The sequence below is a fragment of the Branchiostoma lanceolatum genome, chromosome 16 (genome assembly GCF_035083965.1).
Source record: "Branchiostoma lanceolatum isolate klBraLanc5 chromosome 16, klBraLanc5.hap2, whole genome shotgun sequence".
Taxonomy (NCBI): Eukaryota; Metazoa; Chordata; class Leptocardii; order Amphioxiformes; family Branchiostomatidae; genus Branchiostoma; species Branchiostoma lanceolatum.
In genome coordinates, this window is record NC_089737.1 from 11,026,653 (window position 1) to 11,051,045 (window position 24,393).

Here is a 24,393-nt window from a genome sequence, read left to right on the forward strand (position 1 = left end):
ACCATACTATCATTTACAGCAGCCTAGATTTAGTTAACTCCGGTACATATATAATCAAATTACCAAAATATACATGTTTAAACTGACCAGAACTTTTGCACGATTTGTTACCAGATTTTATAGATATAAAGTAACGCTGAAAGGTCTAACGGTTCACGCATTAAACAGACAAATAGGGCAAATAAGCAATGCTTAGTCGATAGCAATGATTGATAAAACCTCAATCAAGTAGCAGAAAAAATAGAAATCTTAGTAACAGCCGACTTAAGTAAGAAAAGCACCGACCTTACCTTATGAAGCAGTTTCTGTAGTTAAATTCATCGAGTGGAAAGAAGAAATCTATCTATTCATTCGGTCTGGCGAACTGTAAGACTTGGCCCAAGTTCTGTGTGGTCTGGTTGGGTCGGGACACCCCACTAATGCTATTGGTGGAAGGGCATCATTGAAGGTAGTTTCATTGATAGATTGAACAGGGTGCTTAGACAAAAGACGTATTTGACTTCTTCAGTAAAATATACGCCAATGTTGTTTTTCACGTGGAAGCTATACACAAAACTGATATATATATATATATAAATAAACATGTATGGCGATACCTGGACAATATGTCAAACCGTACGACACGAATGCTGAAATATCTACTAGTTTGGAACACATGATTTGCTCACATTCGTAGAATTGTTCCAATGAATAGATTTCACGAATTTGCAACCATGTTCTCAAACGTTCATTTAGCCGAAGTATATTCCGGGACACCCAGAACGGAGAAAGATTAGACTGTTTACACAATAAATGTATTCTAAGAGAGGCATCTATCAAAAAGTGTCCTATTTATTTTTGGTGTAGACACCGTTTGTTGTTGAGTTGTTGGGAAGCGTGCGGTCTTTCAAATGGTCAAATTTGAACTTCTTACTTCACAATGAGAAGCGATGCGTGCAGAATACGTGCGATGTCAATCTCATTCCAACTGCCTTTCGGCAAAACAAGAAAATAAACTGGAGCACTCATTTCAAACTATCGACACATGGTCTAATGTTACTCTATCACGGTGGCCCGGAAGGTTTTGTCCCAGGTATTGTGCCTATGTGTATTGTTCTAGTGTTCAAAGGGTCTGGCCAATGGAGGGTCGTATCACGTTTTGCCATGCTGCACATATACGGATACTTTCTCAATGAACGCTTAGTCTGTCTTTTTACGAAGTTAACTAAAGACAAAAGAATAGAGAAGATAAAGTGTGTTGGAAGAAGAGACGACTTCCAGTCTTCTCCATCATCCTTTGGACGTGACCTTTATAGACAAGTTCATAGAGGGTGCGGTTCGAACATCGTTGTCTTACTACCGTGTCCTTGCGGTGTCATAGCGCCGGCTTGCGGCTAAGCTCATGTATGCAGCACTTGTGCACCGCCACTGCCATGTTCGTTTCGATACAGACTTGGCCTTTTGTGACCATTGCTTTCGCCTGGATCGTATTAGGTTTGATTTCACAGAGCTGGGTGGTCCGAAGGTTGATGGAAACTCAGACTCTTTTTATGTGTATTTTAAAACCCAAGTGCCCTTTCAAGATCACAGTCTGATCACTACAAAAAGTAACGAAGTCAGGTTGGTATTAAAGGAGGTAGTTTATTTACGTACCTGTTTATCTCGTATATACAAAATAGAATAACTCTGTAACATAACGGGGCTGTCCCCTCGTCTGCTGAAGGGTTCCGATAATCTTCCGGTGAATCTGTGCTTCGTACAAAACTTAGCAACTACTAAATGTTACAGTTATGAAGCAAGACGTTGTACATGTATATGTCCTAACGCTAGCGAATACGGTAGAAGTATTCTGGAGCAATATTTTGGACATGTCTATAATTTGATTTAGAAAATACATGGATTATCATTTTAAGTATACTTATCGGGTTAAAGGGTCGTTCTTGTCAAAACTATTTCATCGTATATGTCGTAGCTTTGTCAAGAGGAGAAATATTCTTAAATGCGTAACATTCTGATTAACGGCATTTTGCCGGACAATTTCGACATCAATACAATTTCCTGTTATCAATTCCACATTAGACTTGACAATTCACGTTCTTATACATTTTACATAAAACATAAACATATCAATATAGAAATTAATAGCAAATATCGTGTCACTTGCTGTAGGTTAACGTAATTATTGATTTAGCTATAAGAATTAATAGAATACTTGCTCAAGCCACAATCTGAATTATGACTATCCAACCAACAATACGACCATTACAATTGTTACCCCTTCATTATTATGCAGCAACTTATACAAGCAGAAGTAATACGTCTACAATCCAACCTTTTAACAAGCTGTTACCATTCAATAAAATATTACTGACAGTTACGTTCGCACTAGCTTTCTTTCCGCGTGTCACTAAGAAAGATCAACGGGCAGCGAGACTTTAACATACATTTTAGCATCTATTATTTAGCACAAATGCCTTTATTAACCATTCCTGTTAGTGTTGTAAATGTTGCGCATGTAACTTGAAACACTAGTCAGCTTGACATCAACATAACTCACTAAATTGACCTTTACACGTATGCCATTTCCACTAGACGCTGTGACTTCTGAGCGACCTAATATTCGACAGATCGCTCAACGACAACGGATTTCATAGATAAAGAACGATTTTCCGTTACGTTTCGTGTGCTGTGTTGTCCTTTAAATCATACGTTTGCACCGTGCATCATATTCTAATTATAGACTCAAGGGCCACAGTAATGCCATGTGGTCCTCAAACGGCCGCCGTCTAGTGGAAAGAGGGCCTTACCGAATTTTCACTGTAATTCTACACTAACGCTCCCACTATCACGTTACGTGCTGATTTGGGGGTCACCCCGCGTCTTCACCCCCCCTGTTGCTTCCTTCTCCGTTCCCCGGACCTCCCCCCGGGCCGCTCGCCGGATCTGCCCCCCGACCGTCCGCCCGACCTGCCGCCGGCCGACGACTGCATCTTGGACTCCGCGAGGTGGAGCGACATCTGGGCGTTGAGGGCGTTGGTCTTATCCATCAACTGTGTAAGAAATGTTAAGTATCATTAGAACATATTGAAACATGTATGGACGTACAGTACTGTACACACAAAATGAAATACAAGAAACCGTATACCTCATACTTCCGTCACCGTTCTTCGACGTAACTCTGATTATGTCCGTGAATATTTTAGTCAGGTTGATAAGTCACAGAATAGAAGTTCCCTATAACAGCGTATGTAAACTGGGCGTGGGGTCGTGTGGCGCAACGGCAGAGCGTTCGACTCAGAACCAAGAGAATCCTGTCATGTCACCGATCTTGTGCCCTTGGGAAAGGCACTTAACACGACTTTCTTCACTCCACCCAGGTGTAAATGGGTACCTGACTTCGGTTGGGAAAGGTCGTATTGAGGTCACCTGGTGGCGCCGAATGGCAGCCTCCCAGACCCTTGCGACAGTTCCACAAAATGCAAGTGTGGATAAAATATGTATATGTTGTGTATTATGCGAAACCCGTAAACCCTGCATCAAGTCAGCGCTAGAAAGGCTGCCATTGCGGGTAATTTCTGACCAATAAAAATAGTTTGTCGCACGGGGCTCACCTGGAGGATAGCGCTGGTGTGGGAGTCCAACAGCCGCTCGAAGAACTGCCGCTTCTTGTTCCACTCGGTGGACGCGACCCCCGCCTTGTTGCTCAGCTGCTGCACGAAGCGCACCGTATTCGTCATGTTGGAGTACTTCTCCTAAAGGTAAAAAAGATAGATCAACGTCTCTTAGTGGCAAAAGTGCTAGATATTGTCACATTGGCAATCAAATCCGTAGTGTTTTTTGTTTGTTGTTGCACACTTTTGTTGACAGTTTAGCTGAAGTCGCTGAAGTAGATATGTCTGCTCGCTACGCTTAAGGATTAATGTGTTCAAAAATTAGTATTTACCGAGAACCACCATAGTAGAATGTAACTCGCTGTCATCAAGTATTGTAAGAGCATCCTCGAGCCTCACTAAATAGCTTGAAGAACGGTTGCAGTCAGATGTGCAAAGAAAGACTATGTGTGACAGGCCGTTCCTGCCTGCGCCGCGTGCCTGCGAAGCTGGCGTGTTACGCCGAATGGAGGTTCTACCGGCTATACTAGATACAGATACAGATACGTCACACGAGCAAAACTTGGGGTCGGTATAGACTTCATTTGACCCATTACTATAGTTACGTGCCATTAAGGTCACGTATCCAAAGTGACGCCACGTCCATCATCAAAGGCTGTAGTTCCGCATGACACAGTATGCTTGTACATTGATGAAAACACATTTTCTAAATCTGAACTGTAGACTATAGTAAGTCGAAAATTTGAGTGGTAAAGGAAGTCGTTGAGATCAGTGATAAGCCCGACGGTGCCAGTATACATTTGATTTCAAATCCAAACTAAGTCGAAAGTTTGTGTGGTAACGGAAAAAAAGTACCTTTAAGTCCTTGAGATCAGTGATGACTTCTGCTAGATCGCCAGCCGGGACACCCTCGGGCCCACCGGTAGACGACAAACCACTCAGTCGGTTGCCGAGGTCCCGGCTCGTCGCCAGCAGGCTGGAGATGTCTGAGGTGTGAGACTGGATGATGTCCTCTTGTTGCTCGTTCTTGTCTTCGATGGCGGCGAGGGCTTCCCAAATGTCGTCACTTCCGGTGACACCCGCGTCGCTTCCTGTTGGCATCTGAAGACAGAATGAAGTTCAGAAGTTCAGTAAAACCTGGCTGGATTCAGCAACCCATTAGGGAAATGAGGAAAATTTGTCCAAACCGCATACTGTATAAATGTATTTAAGTTCGCGTAGTTTTAATTTCGCGATAGGGAGAAAATGGAGTGTTCGCGGTGGTTTTGAGTTTGCGTTTGAGACAATTGTAGACAAGAGGGTAGGAGGCAAAAAAAACGCGATGGCGAAGAGCTTACCGCGAAAACCGCGAACAGAAAACCACCGCGAACATTTCTGCATTTACAGTATTTGTTTTAGGGTTGCACTTGATCTCTGGCGCGGAGTATGTCTAAGAAAGTCTCGTGGTATTCATTTTTAGACGCTAAACGTCACAGATGAGTAAACACCGACCTTTCTACTCAGCGCTGTGGTGTTGACCTTCTCCAGGTCCAGTCGGAGTCTGGTGATGTCGGCTCCGAGGTACTGCAGAGTTTCCTCCTGACTGCGCAGGTCCACCTCCACCTGCGCCACCGAGCGGGACAGCATGGTGAAGCCGGACGGGTCGGACTGACCAGACCCAGATGGACGGGACCCTCGACTCTAGAATACAAGAACAGTCAGAGTTGTCAGCAACGAAATGATTATATACTGAATTTCCTCACTCTACAAGTGTGTTGCTTGTACATCAAATGGATTCTAATGTGTTTATGTGGTGTCGCGATGGCGTAGTGGTAGGGTATTTGGCCCAGAACCAAAGAGACCCTGGGTTCGAATTCGTGGTCCCCGTTGGGGCTGACTGGAGCTTATCAGGCTGACTGGACCTTCTCTGGCTAGCATATACGATTTTCGCGCCCCGTGTAGATCTGCTTGGAGATTAGTCCCCGACCTGATTGTCCCGTCGACATCGTGCCCTGGCCTTGGGAAAGCACTTATGCACTTAACACAATTTCCTCACTGCACTCGGGTGAAAATAAGTACCTACCTCCGGTTAGGGACGTTCCCTCGAATACGATGCTAAATGGATCCGGAGGTCCCGTGTTTTAGGAGAGCAACACCAAGGGCACGTTAAAGAACCTATGAATCTGTGATTATAAATGTTTGGCTTTGCCATGTCCACTTCAAGGATAGAAACAAATTAAAACTATAATAAGACGGCACCTAACGCCATATCGTAACGAATATTCCCTTACCTGTGTTTCTAGGTAGTCAGCCAGAACCTTCATTTCCACCTCCATTCTGGATAGCGTGTTGTTATGGCTGGTTAGGACCGTCCAGATCTTAGACATGTCCGGAGAATCGGAGCCTACGGAAAAGAGGGTAACAAACTCAATACATTGTATGCTACGCGAGGCCTTTCTTTTGTTCTTGAATTGAGTCTGATATATGTGTGAGTAGCAAGCATTTCTTCTGAAGAAAACCCGATAGCCCTCTTAATGCTTTGGTCCCAGTTGGAAAAAGGGCCCTGTCGGGTAGTTCAGGGGCTGTTTTTGGCACTTTCGGGCGTGACACTTACGTGGCTCCGTGGGTCACCCTGTGGCTACCGGGCTATTTTTGGGCCCTCCCGGGACCCGAATCATTCTAACCCGGGCTTAAAATCAACGCGGGACCCGGTAACAAATAGACGCCGTGAGCTAATCGTCAGAGCACCGCCCGTACCCGGGTCCCGGGTCAAATTTGTGGCTTGGGGTCCCGGCTTGGACTACACCCCCGACGGGCACCGGCGCAATTGGGACAGTAGCATTAAGTGAGGCACTTCCCTCGTCTACCGGCAACTTTTCAAACGAACGGAAAAGTTTCTATATTTTGTGCTGACAACAGGATTGAAAACATCAAAGTTAACATTAGATAAACTTTTAAAACGTATACAGATAAACAAAAAATTGTATTGCTTTCTATATCTCCTACAGGGTTTTCCCTAGACGTCATGTTGGATTCCAGTCTCTTTAACACGCGACCATGCCGCTGTTTAATCCAAATACTCGCAAACATGGTCGCCGGGAGATTCAAATTATGAAAAATTGAAGTTCTGCTGCAGTACCAAGGCCACATACCAGGGGGCCCAAAATCGACCTTGACCTTCGGCTTCACAATACCTGCCCACATACTAAATATCATCGTAATCCATCAAGAGGCTCTTGAGTTATGCTGACTGGAGTGGTGCGGAAACACAAACAGACAGACAAACAGACAGACAGACAGACAAAGAGACACACCCAAAACAATATCTCCATTTTTCATGGAGATAATTACTATAACGTCAAAGAAAAGTTTGAAAATGAATGGAGTAGAGTAAACGTCTAGTTGGAAAGTAGAAAGCGCAATGAACCCTGGGGACTGCTTGCAGTATCCGGGTGCAAGGCGTGCTGCTGAAGTCTCGCGATATCATCCATCTTCACCGAGATCTCAGATAGGGCGGCAGAATGACCTTCTAACATCGCAGCCTGTCCTCTAGTGGTCTCCTGGAGACGCTGGATAAGCTGTAGTGAAATAAAAGCATTCAGTTAGTCTACAAGGCAGTGTCACGTGTTCATCCGCCGGGAAGGGCATCCTGGTTGAAGCTGCATTCGTCTTTCGGAAGGGGCGTAAAATGGGAGTCCCATGATCGAGGAGGTACTTCGCGTTAAAAGGCACTGCCTACAACAGCCTCATTGCTCAGATAGATACCTACTTGATGTACTTCAGATGAATGCGTTTATGACTACGTGTTTACTAGAGACTTCAGCCAGTATTAGCCTGAACTCAATCAAGCTCCTGTAACGGCTTGCCGCCCTGTAACCGCATAGCCGCCCAACGCGGGCAAGGGAAAAGAAATCCCCAGACAGCTGGAGTTTACGTTATACAGACTAAGCCAGTATATGGTGCGAAACATGGCAAACGACAGTACATCTTAAAGTCCTTGCCTGAATATCAACTCCCGATGCAGGAGAAGCTCCATCTCCACTGCTGCCGTACGCAAGTAGATCAACGTCGTCACGGAGGAATCTACAGAGACACAGACAGGTTCTCTTTAATATGTGGGTCTTAACCTTATCCCTACTGCCTAACTCTGTAACTATTACGGAATTTGGTGCCAAACAGCTACTTCAGCGTGTAAAAGGGTTAAATCTACAGAACAACAGACAGGTTCTCTTTAATATGTCGTTGTTAGATTTACATTCAACCGTTTTTCAATCGGCTGTTTGGTAATATATACGTAAGATGACAAAACGGAACAGAAGATTATGTATTTCAGAAAAATGGACTCAAACGTTTCTCGTAAAAAGTATAAATCTAAGACACTGAGTGTACTAGTATTGCGAAAGCTAGCAGCCAGTTTGCGTATTTATTCATTTATGACTGCTGAATCTATACCGTAAGGTGTCGACAGTTAATCTAAAGGTTGCGAAGACCGGTCGACCGTATCCAACTTGCAGAAGAAGCTTTTATTGCAATAAAAAATCCTTCTGCCAGTTGGATACGGTCTTCGCAACCTATAGATCTGCTTGGAGATTATCGACAGTCCCTCCACTTCACTTCCCCTTTACTTTCTTTGTAAATATCCAGGAAGTTACAATAAACCTGTTTTTCAGGCAATCCTGGCTGAGCATTGAAACAGTGACATCAGTGACATCGAACTCTTTACTCTTATTAGTGGTGGTGCTTTGCGAAGGTCGGACAACTCGGCACCATGACAACTCGGCACCAGGACAACTCGGCACCAGGACAACTCGGCACCAGGACAACTCGGCACCAGACAGGACAAGTCGGCACCAGGCAGGACAACTCGGCACTAGGACAATTCGGCACCTTAATCTTTTTTACACAGAATGAATGTCAAACAATTCGGCATACTATGCGATGTACGCCTTTACAACTATCAGTTTTAGTTTTTTCTTCATTTTAGATCAAAAAGTGTATATTTAGGTCTCCTGTGCCCTGGAATTACAACCAAATTGCTTGAAATTTGTCGCATGCAAAGATGCCAAGGACATATACCGACAGAAATTAATGAGCACTTTTGGCATACATTGCCTAAAAATGTTTAATTCTAGGGTTTGGGGCGATATTTAGACTGAAAATATACATTTCACTGAACTGGTGCCGAGTTGTCCTGGTGCCGAGTGAGTCCTGGTGCCGAGTTGTCCTGATACCGTGCTTTGCACACTCACAGTGTGCTTATCTTGGTACAAACCTAATCGCCCCGCTGTGGTTCCGCATGGTGATCTCGAGAGCAAACGTTCTCCCGTCCAGCTTGTCGATAGCGTACTTCACATCGGCCAGCTCCTCGTCAGGCCTCTGCAGGAAGCTGCCGCCATTTTCACTCTCGCCGCCCATGTTGGTTGCCACCGCAGCGATACGTGCATCCACGTCTATAGACACCGCGTCGAAACGTGACGAAATTTCGGCGAGCCTGTCGCCCACCTCAGATTCAAGCTCACCAAGCTAGGCAATATAATAAGATTCCCTCTTTAGAATAGCGCCCAAACAAAAGTATTAAGCCCCTCTCTCACTAGCTGGACCCGCGGCACGCTGGCGGCGTCACTGCGGCCGATCGAATTGACAAAGCACTCAACAAATTTCATCGGCAAAAAACCCCAATCTTTTTAAGCTTTGTGTGTTTGATGTCTTTTTGATTACACTTGTACGTTTTGAATGATATTCCCATTATAAAGTCAAGGATAACACAAATCCAGTTCAGGACGCAGCAACGCCGCCAGCGTGCCGCGGGTCCATTGAGAAGGGAGCTTTAGAGACAGCATATGGTGGACAGAGGACACGACAACATTGTATGTGTAATCAGGACAAGAGACTATCTATTTCCAAAGAACAGCAACGTAGCGAAAGCTTTTAGTGAGAAGCAACGACTATCACAAAGTTAACACAGAAAGACAGTAACATTGGAGAACAGTGACGGCAGACTGGAGGACTGACCTGCTTGCGATCGAACACAGCCACTTCACGCAGGTTGGACAAAGCACGGGCCAGATGGTATGTCTTGGCGGAAGGATACAAAGACGACGCAAACAGCAGGATGAGACAGAGTTAGAGCACAGGCCACAGTGTTATCAAGGACGAGACAGTTACAAACATGCGACTAAGGTAGACCAAGAACAAGCGTGACACAGAGTGCGAGAGGTTCATGACAGACAAAAAAGCTTGTTTCAAAATTTTAAGACATGTCCACTTAGGTGTCAATTATTAAATCTAACATTGATGCTGCAAATTTATAACACATGATAACATTGTACATAACATAACATGTACTTGCTCTAATCTAATCACTCTTAGCATCAGCAAAGACGATACTTTGGACGAACACGCAGCGCTATTATTATACTATAGCACAGTCTTCTCCTCAACGACGAGCGACGAACGCGAGGCTTTCAGCTAATTGACAGGAAACGGGGCGGTCACATTCGTCGTAGCTCGTCGCACGATTTTCGTCTTGTACGATTTTCAATCAAGCAGACTGACAGAACCTACTGCCGACTAAGACCTATGACAATCTTTTCCGTCACAAAAATAATAGAATTATTGTACGCCACATGCACGACAAATCCAAGAATCACCTCAATTTGCGATCTTACGACGATCTTACGACGACTGTGACCAGGTTTTACGGCACGGTATTGGAGCTAGTAGTGTTAGACGTAGAGAATGTACAATACACACGTAAAATATCTGAAAAGGTTATTCTTCATCTACAAAGTGCCGTGGGGGAGGAGGGCATGAACCTGCTACACTGCAATATGTTAAAATACGAGAAGAGCCACGAAAAGCCAACGTTAACGCTGAGCATCTAAAAAAATTGTCTACGCAACGTCAACAAGGCGTGCACAACACGGTGTAAGTGAACCAGCCTGGAGTCCAGCCTTATTAACCTTCCGTTCGCTACCCGAGCTCCGCTCCTCGCCAATAATTATTGCCTTATTAGCAAACGGAAAGCTAGTAAGGCTGAACTCCAGGCTATAAGTGAACACCCTGCGTATATGCGTGACGAGCAGTTTCCAGGACGAGACTTTTGAGTTTTGTGTCAGCTTTAACAAAGCTTGCACGACTGCAGACAAGACCACGACGATTTGCACAGCCGATTCTTTGAGCTTAACCCACCTGCTTGTACTGCGCCTGCGTGAAATCTTGTAAATCACCAATGGCCAGACTGTGATTGGCCAGACGATTCGCAAGGTGATTGTACTGCACCTGCGTCATATCTTGTAAACCATCTATGGCCAGACTCTGATCGGCCAGGCGAGTGGCAAGTTGCGTGACAAACGGGTTGTTTGCGATTAGCTCATTGGTTCGTTCAGGAGTGATAATGTTCTCTGCACTGCTCTGATTGGTAGAGGCGCTACCAGAGGGCTCAACGCTCGAAGATGTTTGCCTCTGGTCGTCTATAACAGCCTCCATATTTTCTAAACTCTCGATTATACCAGTGATTGACTGGAAAACCTGGACAAGGGAGCGAGTATTCTTATTCACTGATTCAGTAACTGTGTCGACTTCAAGGTCCCCTGTTGGTAAGATGGTAGTGCCTCCCTCTTCAACTTGTTTTTGTAAGTCTTTCATGGCAGTCTGTAACGAGTCAATATCTGTTCTAAATTCTTCCGACGTCGTTTTCATCCGGGATAGTATGTCATGGTGCACACTTACCATTGTATCTAGTCGAACCACGTTCTGATCATGGAGCGACAGACTTTTCTGAATGTCCACAATCACAAGGCTGTTATTGGTCACTGCCCTCTCCAGCTGACCAATGAGAGTCGTGCTGAGCCCTCCGAACTCGTTCTCGATGGAGTTTTCGGTCAGCTTGCCGGTCTCTCCCGACGACATCTTTTCTTCTAAGCTGGAGAGAACGGTGTTCTGATTGGTCATGGTGCCGTCCAATCGCTGGATGATCTCTTGATGTTTCTTGAGAGCGTTTTCTATGGCGCCCCGATCATTCTCAAGGGACATGATTTTTTGTACCTGAAAAAAAAAATAACTTAGTGTTTATGACCATCACTAACCGTTAGATAGGTATCAACAGCAGTTGCTATGACGTGTATCTAATCTTTATAAATATTACATTTCTTTCCGCCTATGTAAAATGAACAACAAATTCAGATTCGCGCATACCTGTATATTAAGCCTGTAGTCGAAGTTCGTGTCCATGGTCTTCAGCTTCTCGATGTCCCCACCCTGTTCCTCAAACTTGGACTTGGCTTCGTCAATTAACGCTTCCAAGACACCTTCAGATTGAGAATGAGAAACTAACATTACATCATTATATCATGCAATATTACATTATCCATATTCAGCGTTTAGGTCAATTCATGACAATATCTACTTTATATACACTTCATTTGTAGGTTTGAAAGTGGTAAAGTTTATATTTCCAATACATTCATCCAATAATAATTTTTTCATGAATTATCATAAGCTTCAGCCATGCAAGTATAAACGATTCCAATGTTGTTTAATAGATTCATCTCCACAATACACTAGGGGTAATTCCAGTTTGTAATTCATTTCAGTAATCGTCCGTAGCCAACATTCCTGTATTAGGGAAAACAATACATACCAGTAACCTTAATCCGACAGAATGCGAACAAAAGTTTTGAAAAAAATAAGAAAAGGTAAGAAAGCAGATACAAGTTGTATGGAGGAACTGGATGGATAGCGTTGCTACTAAGGGACGCATCTATTAGTCATAGTAAACACTATGGATAGTTTGATCAATAAGACCTACATCAAGCTACAATAGGAAAGATGAGTTTTTGGTTAGGAAAAATCGTCGTGACGTTACGTACGCATCCTCCTGTTGAGCTGTACGTGATCGATGTAGGACCCTGAAGAGAGAACCACGTGCATGAAATGAAGGACAATCATGCAATGATGTACACAGAAAGCAAGGAATGTCTCCATGAACGAAATGCAACGTGAATGATACAATGTATGGCAAGACTACCGCACAGCAGTTTGATCTATGCACACTACAAGAACAACGATGATATATTACGTTCTTACATTGCTATATATATATATATAATGAATGGACGACATTGTCTGTTGATGTATAGTATTAAATGGTATAAAGGAATACAATACAAAAATGCCGAATTTTGCGAGTCGTGATGCCTTTTCATTCTGCATTACTAACCTGGCCCATTGAACGCCAGTGCCTGGGTACGCCATCCAGATGCGCGACCTTTTGGTCGTTCGCTACGCGCTGTTTTCACACAGACGGGTGGGAAACAGGTGAAAATACATGTGGATCGGAGGAACATCACAAGCCAAACAGACAATACGGGTGAACATAACGAGACAAGAGTCAAGTCGTCGCTGAAGACAATGACACAACAAGCAATACAAGGGCAAACAAACAAACAAACAAACAAACAAGCAAACAAACAAAACAAAGAATACATACTTGGAGAAGCAGATGAGGAGAATCTGGTCGTCATCGCATGTTCCTTGTACGTCAAATGGATACCACTGTGCTTAGAACGATGGGATAAGGCACAAACGGGTCGGTTAACACCGTAGGAATGAATGATAGGAATGAATCGTACCTGAATGACCGTTAACTGTGGCCTCGAGGCTCAGTAGCTTTGTCCCGATCTGTTGCATAGCTCCGGTGATATTCAATCTCGTCAGCTGGTCCACCACACCAGACTTGTTGGCCATGTCGTTGCGCATCATCAACAGGTCACGGTTCAGACGGACGAGGCCGTTGTTCAACACGGTGACGTCACTTCTCAGCTGTGTCAGCTGACGGGTCTGGTCCCCGATCCTGTTGATTTTCTGTGACGACAAAGTGAAACATGGCGATGTTGTAGGCATCACAACATGAGAGCACTCGCATTACAATCTCCGAGGACAATTGCCGACACACCTCTTTTGGTTACCAGTTACCTTTGGCCTTACAGACCTTTGAAAGGTAAAATTTCCACGTAAAAACTGAAGTATTGAAAACTTGGATTTCATTTGATACCAGCATTGTCTTACGTCACAGAATTGGGACAGGTTTTATCAGCTATACTACCTGCTATTGACTTTTTAGGGATGGTACAACTATTCAGACAGTCTTCATGGTACGTTAAGTCCAAAGGTAGCAACAACAAAAGTTTTCTAAGCAAATTCTACTACAAAACATTGCATTTTCTATGATTATCATCCTAAAACAATAGACGGCCTTGCAAGTTTTCCAGCGCTGTGTACTAAACTACCGTTGCGTACTAAATGCAGCTGCGGGTTGCGATGTCAATATGTCAGTACGGGATGCCTCCATCAACTAAACGGTCAGAACGAAAACCAATTTACTAAGAAACGTGCAGAGGGAAGACAGGGCACCGAGCCCCTTGTTAGCAAACCAAAATGGCGGATGATGATGACGTAATGTAGTTCCGTAGTAGTCAGCCACTCGACAAGTCGATTCGAGCTAGCTTGGAATCCAAACCTATTATAGCTCCCGAACTATATTAGGTTTGGATTCCAGGCTATATTCGAGCATCCTGTGAGTACGATTAGTCATTTATTTCACCGGGATTATCTGTTGCCATGCAGGGTTTCTTTTAAAGGAAATGTTACTTTTACGTCTTCATGAGGTGAACCGCAAAAACGGACATCACGTGACACCCACCTGTAGTGTGGGTAATACGGTGCCATTGTTCTCGTCACCGCTATCCAATGTAATGTTCATGAGCTCCGTGGTTTCGTAGTCACGTGACTGGCACGTGTCATGAGCGTGCGTGCATAAGATAAAGACATGCATTAAACGTGCAACTTGGACAATAACGAGGCAAGGTCATCCGTGACGTCTTTCAAAGACAAAAGAGGATGAGCTTGAGATAAATTCGGTTACGTTGGAAACGGTTTCTAAGTAACGTGTTCACACTCAGACAAATATGGCATCCAAGCTAATTCAGTACAACCTACGTGCAAGAAGCACAACATTCATCAAGGTAAACATACATGCGATCACGTGAATGACATGTGGTAATCACGTGGTACCCACCTGATTCATGAGTGAGAAGACACGGACTTGATTCTCCATTTTGGATACCGTCAAATTCACCAATTCGATGGTATTCCTGGGTACAATATTTCTTGGCATTTTAACTCAAAATAAGCAAATATCAATGTCCTTATTAATTATCATGAGAGAAAAGAAGAAAATTGTAAAATACTGGGTGGCAAATACAATATATTTTCTTCAACTGACATGGAATTTGCGAATAAACAAAGTTCGTGACAGAGTAACCCACTATCAAGAAAAAATCAATTGCAAAAAAAACAACATGAAGATTTCATCATCATCATCATCATCATCATAGCGGTTGTCACAATCAACTATTCCAATGGCGGGTCTAACGTCTGAGCTATATTAGTTTAGCCAACAGAATGAAAGGGGAGACAGGTACCTGACTTTGGCAATGTCCATGCTAAAGCCGTTAACTCTTCCCTCTAGACGACCCGTCCTTCTTTCCAGTCTCTGAATGGCACCACTCTGGACATGTCTACTGGGGAACAGCGGTAGCGTTCAAAAAAGCCAATTTACTCTTAGGCCATGCAGTGGCGTTAACCATGCGCGCTTCATATGTGTAGCACGTGAATCCACACCGTGAGAACGTATACTTGCCATACCCCAGGAGCACATCGTGCTTACAGAAACACATTTTCCAAGGAGAGGTTTCGGTTGAGAGGGCTAGGAGTGACCGCAATTTTCTTGGGGGAGAAACGTTAAATATCGCGGCCAATCCTAGCCCTCTCGACCGAAACCTCTGCTTGGAGAATAACAGAAACATGCATGTGACATGTCGACAGAAGCCACAGTCCGGACAAGCTTCTATGAAATCAACAAACTTGGCATCAGGAGTGCTCAGAACTTGATACGGGTACTTTGTGTTCAAGACGACACAGTGAGTTTGCCACACAAAGCATGCGCATGCGCAACAACATATTGCGCACACCATAGCAGCACCTGTTGACAGAGATCATGTTGCCCAGCTCGGTGGTCTTGGACTCGAACTGAGACACGCTTGAATGAGACTGCGCGAACATCGACTTTAATTGGTACAGCAGCGAGTCGTGATTGGCTATTTCCGCCCTGACGTCACTCAACGCTGCGTCGTGATTGGTTAGTGCAGTCTCCAACCTGGTTGTGTTAATCGAATGTTGACTCATCATTAACGATTGTATGAAGCCGAAGTACAACATTTTATGATAATGTTCAACAGCAATGAAAGTATAATACACGTACGCGTTTGGGCTATACAACCTTATCTTGCTAATGGACAGTGCACCATCAAAAATCAGTCTTTAGACTCGAGGTATCTGTCGCAAGGTAATCCAGAGTTATGACTTTTGCTGCCAATGACGTCATTTTGAACATGGCAACCAGTCCAGTAACTAGCACGGGGTTCGTGGATCGGGAAAACTTACTTTTGAGAAGTCATAATTTGATTACCATGCGACGAGTATGAAGATTGATTTTTTAATAATGTGATCTTCAATAACAGGAGAAGGATGCATAGTTTAGCTCAAACGCGTACTTGTGTGTCTACTTGAAATAATATACAATCAGTGTTGTTGACCATAATCAGAAAATGTTGTACTTTGGTTTTATACAATCTTTAATGGTCAATTCTCTGTCGATAGATCATTAGAAGTTGTGCTTATCGTGGTGTAACATTCCTGTTTGACTAACCTAGGGACAAAGCGGGGTTGGTTGTGATAACAAAAATTTAATAAACGCCGAGAAAAAAATCTATTTTGAGATAGGAAATGTGTTTTTCAGTGTGTATGTTTCATCCGCCAAGTCCGCCCAATCAGAACAGATTTTTACCTTAAATGGATCTTTCTTTATATATTCCCTTTCTAAATTGTGTTGTCAACTACCATGTAGCTGTTTTTGGCTCCGACTTGCCCATCTTAGCCTGTCACATTGTCTTTGTCGTATAGCACTGCTATCAATAACACATTTTGACACAAATATAGATAGTCAATATGCTGATAAGGAAAGGAAATATGTTTGCCTTGTCACTAGCAAAGCCTGTACCGCAAACTGATCTTGATGTGCAGATGCGATGAGGTTGATTTGAAATGTGTTGAAGATGTTGGTGAATATTGTATGTTTCAAAATAAGATAATTGTAACAGTACAATTAACAACTTTTAATGTATGATTATCATGGTAATCATTACGAAAGCAATGAGTTGAAAATTTTTACTACAGAAATAAACGTATTGGCAGTCAGACTAGAATAAAGTGAATAAAGAAATTTGTTATTGGGTTATTTACCAACTTAGTACCTAACGAAATGATTCACGGGAGTGAAGATAACATAACATAAAATATTTCAGTCCAATATAATAAAAACTGCACATCTTCCATCATCGATTATTGTTTCAGAATCTTTTCCAGCATAAGAGGCAAAACAGTTTTCATGTATTTGAGGTTTGGGGATCAAATTCAAAACGAGTTCCAAGTACACTGACCTAGCGATGGACTCCAGTTCCACTGCCGGCTGTTGTGGTTGGCTTGGCTGACTGGGCTGTTGTTGGATACTTCCCATCACGTTATTTATCATGACCTTGTTGGAGGCGTACTGCGTCTGCAACGTCTTCAAGATGGCCTGATGTCGAGACAGCGTCAAGTTCACCTGGTTGGACAGAGGAATGGATGAGTAAATCATTAAGTAGCAGTAAAATTAGAGGTCTGGTTTTAAGTTTATACCTTTCACTAGATAACGTTCAACATGTATGGCAGAATGTCAGTATAATTTGCAGATTTTTGATATATATGGCCTATTTCCAACATATATGGCAGGTTTTTATTATACACATGGAAGATTTTCAACATGCATGAGAGGTGTTTAATAATTTGGCAGATTTTCGACATGCATGCATATGGCAGGATTTCAATATATACGGCCTATTTTTAACATGCACGGCAGGTTGTCAATATATATGGCACATTTTCAAGAATAACTTTGTCCCTATAGTCTTTAGTACCAAAATCTCTTCATGAACGGTCTTTACTTCCCAACAACACATACTCATTCTTGATTAGTCATGGTGTTCCTATAAATAACCCGTTAATAACGACCTCGCATTAGATCGTGTTTCCTTTACCTGGTTCGCGTTGTTAATCAGCTCTGATATCTCGTTGTGGTATTCCATGAAGGCGTCGCCTGGCTGACTGGCTCCAGCTGCCGCAGGCTGGACTGACACTTCCTGCAGCCTTCTCTCAAAACTGGCAACTGCCGCTCGAAGACCGTCCACTGTCTTCTGCAGTTCTTCAGAACGCACTTGCACCTGGGCTAGTTCCTGTGACGTAAACGCAGGTGAAGAAAATAACAATTCCATGATATATGATTGATTCGAATGAAAGTTTATCTGTGACGGTAATTTACATTACAGAGATTTTATACGCTATTTCTGTAAATCACTTACCAAAAAGCTTTCGATTAGTCTTTTGAAATATTGCCCAATGATTAGCAGGATTATATTCTAAGAGGAGAAAAGAGGCTATTTACACATTAGAGCACTTCAACCATCCCTTAACCGAGACGGGGGTCGATACAGGCTGCCAAGCACATTTGACTCGTTGCTGACGTCACAATACCGTTCAGGTCACGTGACATAGGCTTCGGGTCGTTTTAACTTGACAAGGATCGGAGGACAGACCGAAAGCCTGTTGGCAAGAGCCCTTACTTTAATTTTGTGTACGAAAATAGCGTATTAAATCTCTGTATGTGACTGATGTTGAGGTACTTGCTTACCTGTAGGTTGGATGATGACGTGCCCTGTTGCCTAGAGATATGCTGCTTTAGCCGATCGTCTATTTCCAATACTGCCATCTCCAGCTGACCTATCACCAGGATGCGCGGGTCGTATGCCCGGATGGTGTTCTGTAGAGTTGCCACGTTGGACTTCAGCACGGCAAGGTCAGTGGCGATGACCTTGAAGGTTTGGGAATCAGCCTGTGCCTCGCCCTCGTTGACTGATTTCAAAGAGTTGGCGAGGGAACTGTAGGTATCCGAAAACGCTTCCAGCTTCGCAACTTGTCCCTACAAAGAAAGCAAAGGGTAAATCTATGTGCTCATGCATTACATCTCTGTATAATAACTTTTTTGCAAGTTCAAGTCCAAAGGCTAATTGCAGACAAACAAGTACATGGAGATACATGGAAATCAAAATAGATATCTAGTCTACTGTGAAAGTTTTATGTTAACTATGGTTGACTATGGTTGGGTTTGAGTTCTTTTTTGAAGGCAGTGGAAAATTAAGTGACCCACGTTTTGTATCGTTAGTGGGTTGGTTGATTTTAGTAGAAAGATGGATTTTGTAAGGTATTCAAATGGTGAAAACTAGGAGAATTTATGGAAGCTGTTTTATATAATTCGTTTCTTTCGGCGTCATATAGAGAACATAATCAATGCTATTTAATTTTTAGATGATCTTTCAGTTCATCTTCCAGTTGAAGTGTAGTTCCGACGGTTTACATGGATGCAATGCCTACAATCGTAGCCTTACGTGGATAAATAAACTACAGACAACGACAACGAGGTATTCTATGAATACTGGGCAGTATTTTACCTTCATTTCCAACACAGAGGAATCCACAGAATTCCTGATCGTCTGAATCAGTTTTCGAGCTGCAATGCTTTCGTTCTCAACTTTGGCAAACCTCTCTTCAATTTCTGCTGACAGCCCAGCGGATTCCGTTGGTTTCGATGATATAGATGACTGATAGAGAGACTCCAGTTGTTGTATCCTGTTGGTTAACTCGCTTGAGGTCGCCAGAGCCCCGGTCAGCTGCTGCCGCATGCCTTCTAGCTCTGCGAAGTCGAAGCTTCGACCAGCGGAATCCAGCGTGGGGATGTTCCCGGGCTGGATCATCTGCTCCAAGATGCTGAGTTTGGTCTGCATCTCGGTGATGACATTGCTGCTTGGAGAAACTGTACCGAACTGTTGGACAAGGTCTCCCAGCTCGCGGATCTTGAGAGTGTTGTCCGAGATGGATGTAGCCTGGTTCTGCTGAGCCTTCACCAACATCTCCACCTTCTCCAGCGCCTCGCGTAACTGTCCGCTGAATGCCATGATGGCGCCCGGAGAAGCAGTGGATTCATTATCACCGCCAGCACCGCCACCAATGGGACTGCTTCCGCCAAATATGATCGACCTTTCTATCTCGTTCATCTTCTGGTTGCTTTCCGTTGTATAATTCTCCAGCTGTGACGTTAGTTTTTGCATGGCCGATCGAAGAACCTCAATTTGACCTTCAAGTTCCAAGATGGCGGCATCTTTCTCTTCGGTGCTTTCGTCTGGTCCGGGGATAGTGTTGGACGTTGTGTTTGCTCCTATGAGGACCATGGTCATCAGAGAGTCGATTTCTGACACCTTGCTCTTGACCCTGAACATTCTCTCCTGTAACGCTTCCATTGATGCCGTGACCTGGGATATTTCTTGAAGGCCAATGTCAAAGTTGTTCGCTCTTTCTTCCAGCTTATCCGTCGCGGTCTTGACATTGTTGAAGTCCGCGACCTTACCACCGATTACGGCAAGGGATCTCTCAAGATTTCTCATCTTCTGGGAGAAGGTAGAAACCGAGGCGACCTCTTCTTGTAGGGTAGTGATGTTTCTCTGGATGTAAGGAACGGAGCCCGCGATCTTATCCAGGAACAAAACCTAAAAGACCAAACAACATAGAGGTAAATCTTAAAAACACAAGTCCTGCTGAGCCTGACAATTGCTGGTTTGCACATGCTTGTTCTGTATGCTAGACCTGACAATTGTCGGCTTGAGGGTATTTCTAGAATATATGTTGTAGTAACTGAAAATGAGCAATATCAAACTAATACCCTTTGTTTCAAAGGTGTTTGGCACTTCAGAGCAGTGGTGGTATATTTTAGCTCTGGAAATCCAGCAAGACAAGGGTGAAATTGTCCAAAATGAAACCACAGCCAAATCCGGAGCGACTTTATGCGTCTGCTCATACTTGTGCCATGCAGAGTGGGAACATAACTACTGTGGTCATATGTAGAAAACAAGACACTCTCATTGTGAGGAAATGAGAATAACTTACTTTGTCTTTCAATGCTTGGAACTCCGGTTCTTGGTCTTCCAGAGTCGTCACCCGGCCACTGACCAGTTCCAACCTCTGAGCTGTTCCATTTAAGTTCTTCATGAAGGTTGAAATGTTCTTTATCTAGAAGGGAGGTAACAAGTGTTACATGATAACCATAATTAATACTACCTAGTCGTACTATCATGTTAGTTTTATGGTGTAAAGAGCCTTTCCCAAGGGCACAATGTCGACGCCGAACCATCTACACGCCACACCAATAACACGTTGGTCTATACAGAAAGGAAATATCGTAGAGTAGACCTCCGTAAAAATAAAGAAATGAAAAATAAAACATTAGATTTATAATGCAACTATTTGACGGACATGCAGCCACTCCCTCATTGGTACAACCGCAAATTGCCATGCTATCATTGGTTAAATCGCAAATTGCCATGCTATCATTGGCTGAACTGATAAGTGTGGTTGAAAGTCAGGATTGGTCTATTGCAAGTAACCAGCCATAGTATAAACGGTACCTGGTTCTTCATGGGCTCCACGCTGGCGGCGATCTGCTGCACGGCGGACACCCTACCGGTCAGCCGCTCCATGTTCACACCCATCTCCTTCAGCTTGTCTCCCATTCTGTCCATCTGCTTCTGCTGACGGGAACTCTTACCGGAAGACTCTGGGAACAAGCTCACGAAGGTGTCCTGGCAACGAGGGTAGAATGTAACAAGAGTAGCTTAGTGTAAAAACAACAGGTCACAAACACGTACACATTTTTCAGAACATGTCATGTGGCGACAGGATTTGTACTTTTGTGTTGTCTGTTTTGAAGAGTTACTGCCATTACTTCCAAAAATATCATTTATTACCAGCTTGTTACAATAACGATCCTATTGCCCTAATTACTGTGTTCAGCGCTGTATTATCTTAACCTACATACAAAAAATAACCACCACTGTTTTCCCTTGCTTACCACGGAAGACAAGCGAAAAGAGAGAGCCAGTGTACGGAGGATGGTACCCAGGCTAACGCCCGACGTTGCCAAAGAGTAGAACCAGCCACTAAACTTGGCTATATATTAGAGCACATCAACCATACCTTTACCGAGACGGAGGCCGAAACCGACTGCCGTTCAGGTACCCTGACATAGGCTTCTGGTCTTGTCAATCTACTGTTTGGAAATATCGCATTAAACCATTACAACAAACTATATGTAGTTGATGTTTTTGTGCGCACCTGTAGCCCGTTGACTGCGAGTTGCACCTCAAATATGGTCTGATTCTGTTCCCTGATGGTGTACTTTATTTGGTCCGTCTGTTCCTGGAAAGAGTTGATGAAGATACCGTGTCCTTGCACCAGTCGGTCCAGGTTGGAAATCTGTTGACAGGTCAAATTCATGAAGTTCTGTTAAAACCATGTAAGTTGATCAAAAACGTCTAAACATCCGGAACGGCACGTGTAAGGAGATGTAAGAGATGGTTGAAAAATTCAACGGTTTGTGCAAATCATATAAGTTGGATAGAATTTAAACCTTTGACGATGTTGATATGACATGTTTCCGCTTTTCCGCGTTGACTATTCTCCGTAATGAGTCAGTATACATAAACGCAGAATAATTACAGCAAGAACTTATCTGAAAAAAAAAAAACTACGGTTCGATAGGTCACATCAACTGTTATCCTTAGCTAGCAGTACACAAATTTATGCATGTTTAAATGGTAATAAGATACATATCACCTTGCGTGGGAGATATGACGTCTCCTGCACATGCGCAGAGAGCATGGTCATTGCCCCTCGCACCTCACCCTGTGCCCTCTGCAGGTCTGCCTCAAGTCTCGTTACATCTCGCTGCATCTCGGTAAGCTGTCACGTGATCAAATGGTTTAACAACATTTATGATGTGAGTATCAGAACATTTATTTTTCAATGCATCAATACTGAACATAAATGACACAAGATAAAAAGAGTATTTTTACACAACCAAGAGATTTAATCAACCGACGTATCGGTGACCATCTGTCACCTTCTTCAAGGTAATTCTGACTGGTTCACATTGCAATGCAGCACAGATGTGTATGGGTAAATATTTTGCGTTTGCGTCTCATTGATATGTATAAGCAGTGTGCTGCATTGCTATGTGAACCAGTCAGAATTGCCTTGAAGAAGGTGACAGATGGTCACCGAAACGTCGGTTGAATAAATCTCTTCGTTGTGTAAAAAGAGTCTTTTTATTCAGTGACTTGCCAACCTGATGAAACTATTCACGGATAAATGACATAAATTCGCCAAGATCAACCGTCGGAAAATAATTAAGATTGCGTAATATCTATCTTTACCCTTTCTGATGATACGGCACTTTGTGAGGGTGTGTCTATGGGCCAGGTCGTTCTGCCAACACGTGACTCAATGCTCTCCATGCGGTTCTCCATGTCCATTAGTCCAACCTGCGGACGTCATTGTTTTAACAGTAAATGTATGAAGGAACCGATGCTGTGCAAAAAACAGGACCACAGCATGTCCAGGGCAAAACATGCAAAAAACCGGACGTTCCACTGCAGTACTAAGGCCGGCCACCAGGAGCCCCAAAATCGACCTTCGTGTCCTAAACACCAACCCACACACTAAATATCACAATCCATCCAGAGTTATTAAGTCATTGGTTCGAAAACACACAGGCGCAATGTCCAGTCCCTTTACCCTCTGGCGAAATCAGCACAGTAAACCAAAAAAGAAAGACTCAGAGAAAGGTCAGGAATCAAAGCGTCTTGAGGTAATGATGAAGTTTTGAGTGAGGGACAAAATTTGGGAGTTTGAAATAATGTATTAACTTTATCTGCATTCTATATAAAATAATGTATTAACTTTTTCTGCATTCTACACAACTGGATATTTAATTCTCTCTGCACACGGGGTTATGATTGTAAGGTAACATGAAAACATACAACCGGACTGTGATACTCACGTCGTTTGCCTTGATTCGTTCCATCAGTTTTTCATCCTCTCCCTTCAAGTCCTTGACGATCTCTCCAACTGTCTTCTGCCCAGAGCTTTGGGATCCAAAGTACCTCCTACAACAAATTTAATGTGTACTCCTTTACGATTGGGACAGCATTGTACACAGCGCATTAATCAGATCTTTCTTTGTCATTCTCCAACATTCTGCCGTATAGTAGAGTTGACAGGACGCAACTTTGGTAAAGTTTAAGTTTTGTTTTTGTAGAATACTGTTGTGACCTCTTCTTTTGCATGCATTAGTTTTGGGACCGCATCTGTAAGCAGCGACACCTATAGCTGCAGTGCAGAGTCAACCAGCCAGATTTTCCCTGAGGAATGTGACAGATGGTCGCCGAAACGTAGGTTGAATAAATTGTTCTGTACAAAGAGTCATTTTATAACTTACCAAAGTGATGAAACTATTCACGAAAGATAAAAGCACAATCATATAGAAAAGGTCATAGAATTCACAAAGGAAAGAAACTAAAAGCTTCTCTGCAGCCTACCTGTAGTCGCTCATCAGATTTGATAGGCTGTTGGCTAAACGTTTTGTCTTGGTATCCATGGTACCGATCCACTTGGTGGCGTTAGCCACTTCGTTCGCTGTTTCATCCATTCTCTTCCTAAGAAATAAAAACGAGAAATATAGAAACGATAACTTTAAACTTTCCATGGTGTTTACGCTGTATTG

At 43.3% G+C, this 24,393-nt stretch overlaps 1 protein-coding gene across 6 annotated transcripts in view; it reads right to left on the reverse strand.

Moving 5' to 3' along the window:
• Positions 1-2,624: 2,624 nt before the first annotated feature.
• Positions 2,625-24,393, reverse strand: part of LOC136421710 (putative leucine-rich repeat-containing protein DDB_G0290503) — a 42,227-nt gene continuing 20,458 nt past the window's right edge. Inside the window, exons 4-31 of one of the 6 annotated variants that reach the window (XM_066409196.1) lie at positions 24,209-24,325; positions 23,671-23,776; positions 23,045-23,152; positions 22,446-22,571; positions 21,945-22,085; positions 21,239-21,412; positions 20,721-20,843; positions 19,232-20,323; positions 18,415-18,702; positions 17,765-17,959; positions 17,129-17,292; positions 15,613-15,786; positions 15,053-15,148; positions 14,647-14,722; positions 14,272-14,358; positions 13,202-13,433; positions 12,790-12,858; positions 12,440-12,478; positions 11,766-11,878; positions 10,761-11,615; positions 8,842-9,092; positions 7,571-7,652; positions 6,997-7,147; positions 5,861-5,973; positions 5,082-5,270; positions 4,446-4,691; positions 3,591-3,731; positions 2,625-3,029 (exon numbers count right to left, since the gene is read on the reverse strand). In XM_066409196.1, coding sequence (XP_066265293.1) covers positions 2,862-3,029; positions 3,591-3,731; positions 4,446-4,691; positions 5,082-5,270; positions 5,861-5,973; positions 6,997-7,147; positions 7,571-7,652; positions 8,842-9,092; positions 10,761-11,615; positions 11,766-11,878; positions 12,440-12,478; positions 12,790-12,858; positions 13,202-13,433; positions 14,272-14,358; positions 14,647-14,722; positions 15,053-15,148; positions 15,613-15,786; positions 17,129-17,292; positions 17,765-17,959; positions 18,415-18,702; positions 19,232-20,323; positions 20,721-20,843; positions 21,239-21,412; positions 21,945-22,085; positions 22,446-22,571; positions 23,045-23,152; positions 23,671-23,776; positions 24,209-24,325 — 5,716 coding nt within the window. In that variant the 3' untranslated portion in view covers positions 2,625-2,861. The remainder of the gene's footprint in view (positions 3,030-3,590; positions 3,732-4,445; positions 4,692-5,081; positions 5,271-5,860; positions 5,974-6,996; positions 7,148-7,570; positions 7,653-8,841; positions 9,093-10,760; positions 11,616-11,765; positions 11,879-12,439; positions 12,479-12,789; positions 12,859-13,201; positions 13,434-14,271; positions 14,359-14,646; positions 14,723-15,052; positions 15,149-15,612; positions 15,787-17,128; positions 17,293-17,764; positions 17,960-18,414; positions 18,703-19,231; positions 20,324-20,720; positions 20,844-21,238; positions 21,413-21,944; positions 22,086-22,445; positions 22,572-23,044; positions 23,153-23,670; positions 23,777-24,208; positions 24,326-24,393) is intronic. The other 5 variants (XM_066409201.1, XM_066409197.1, XM_066409199.1 and 2 more) reach the window with 5 other exon arrangements.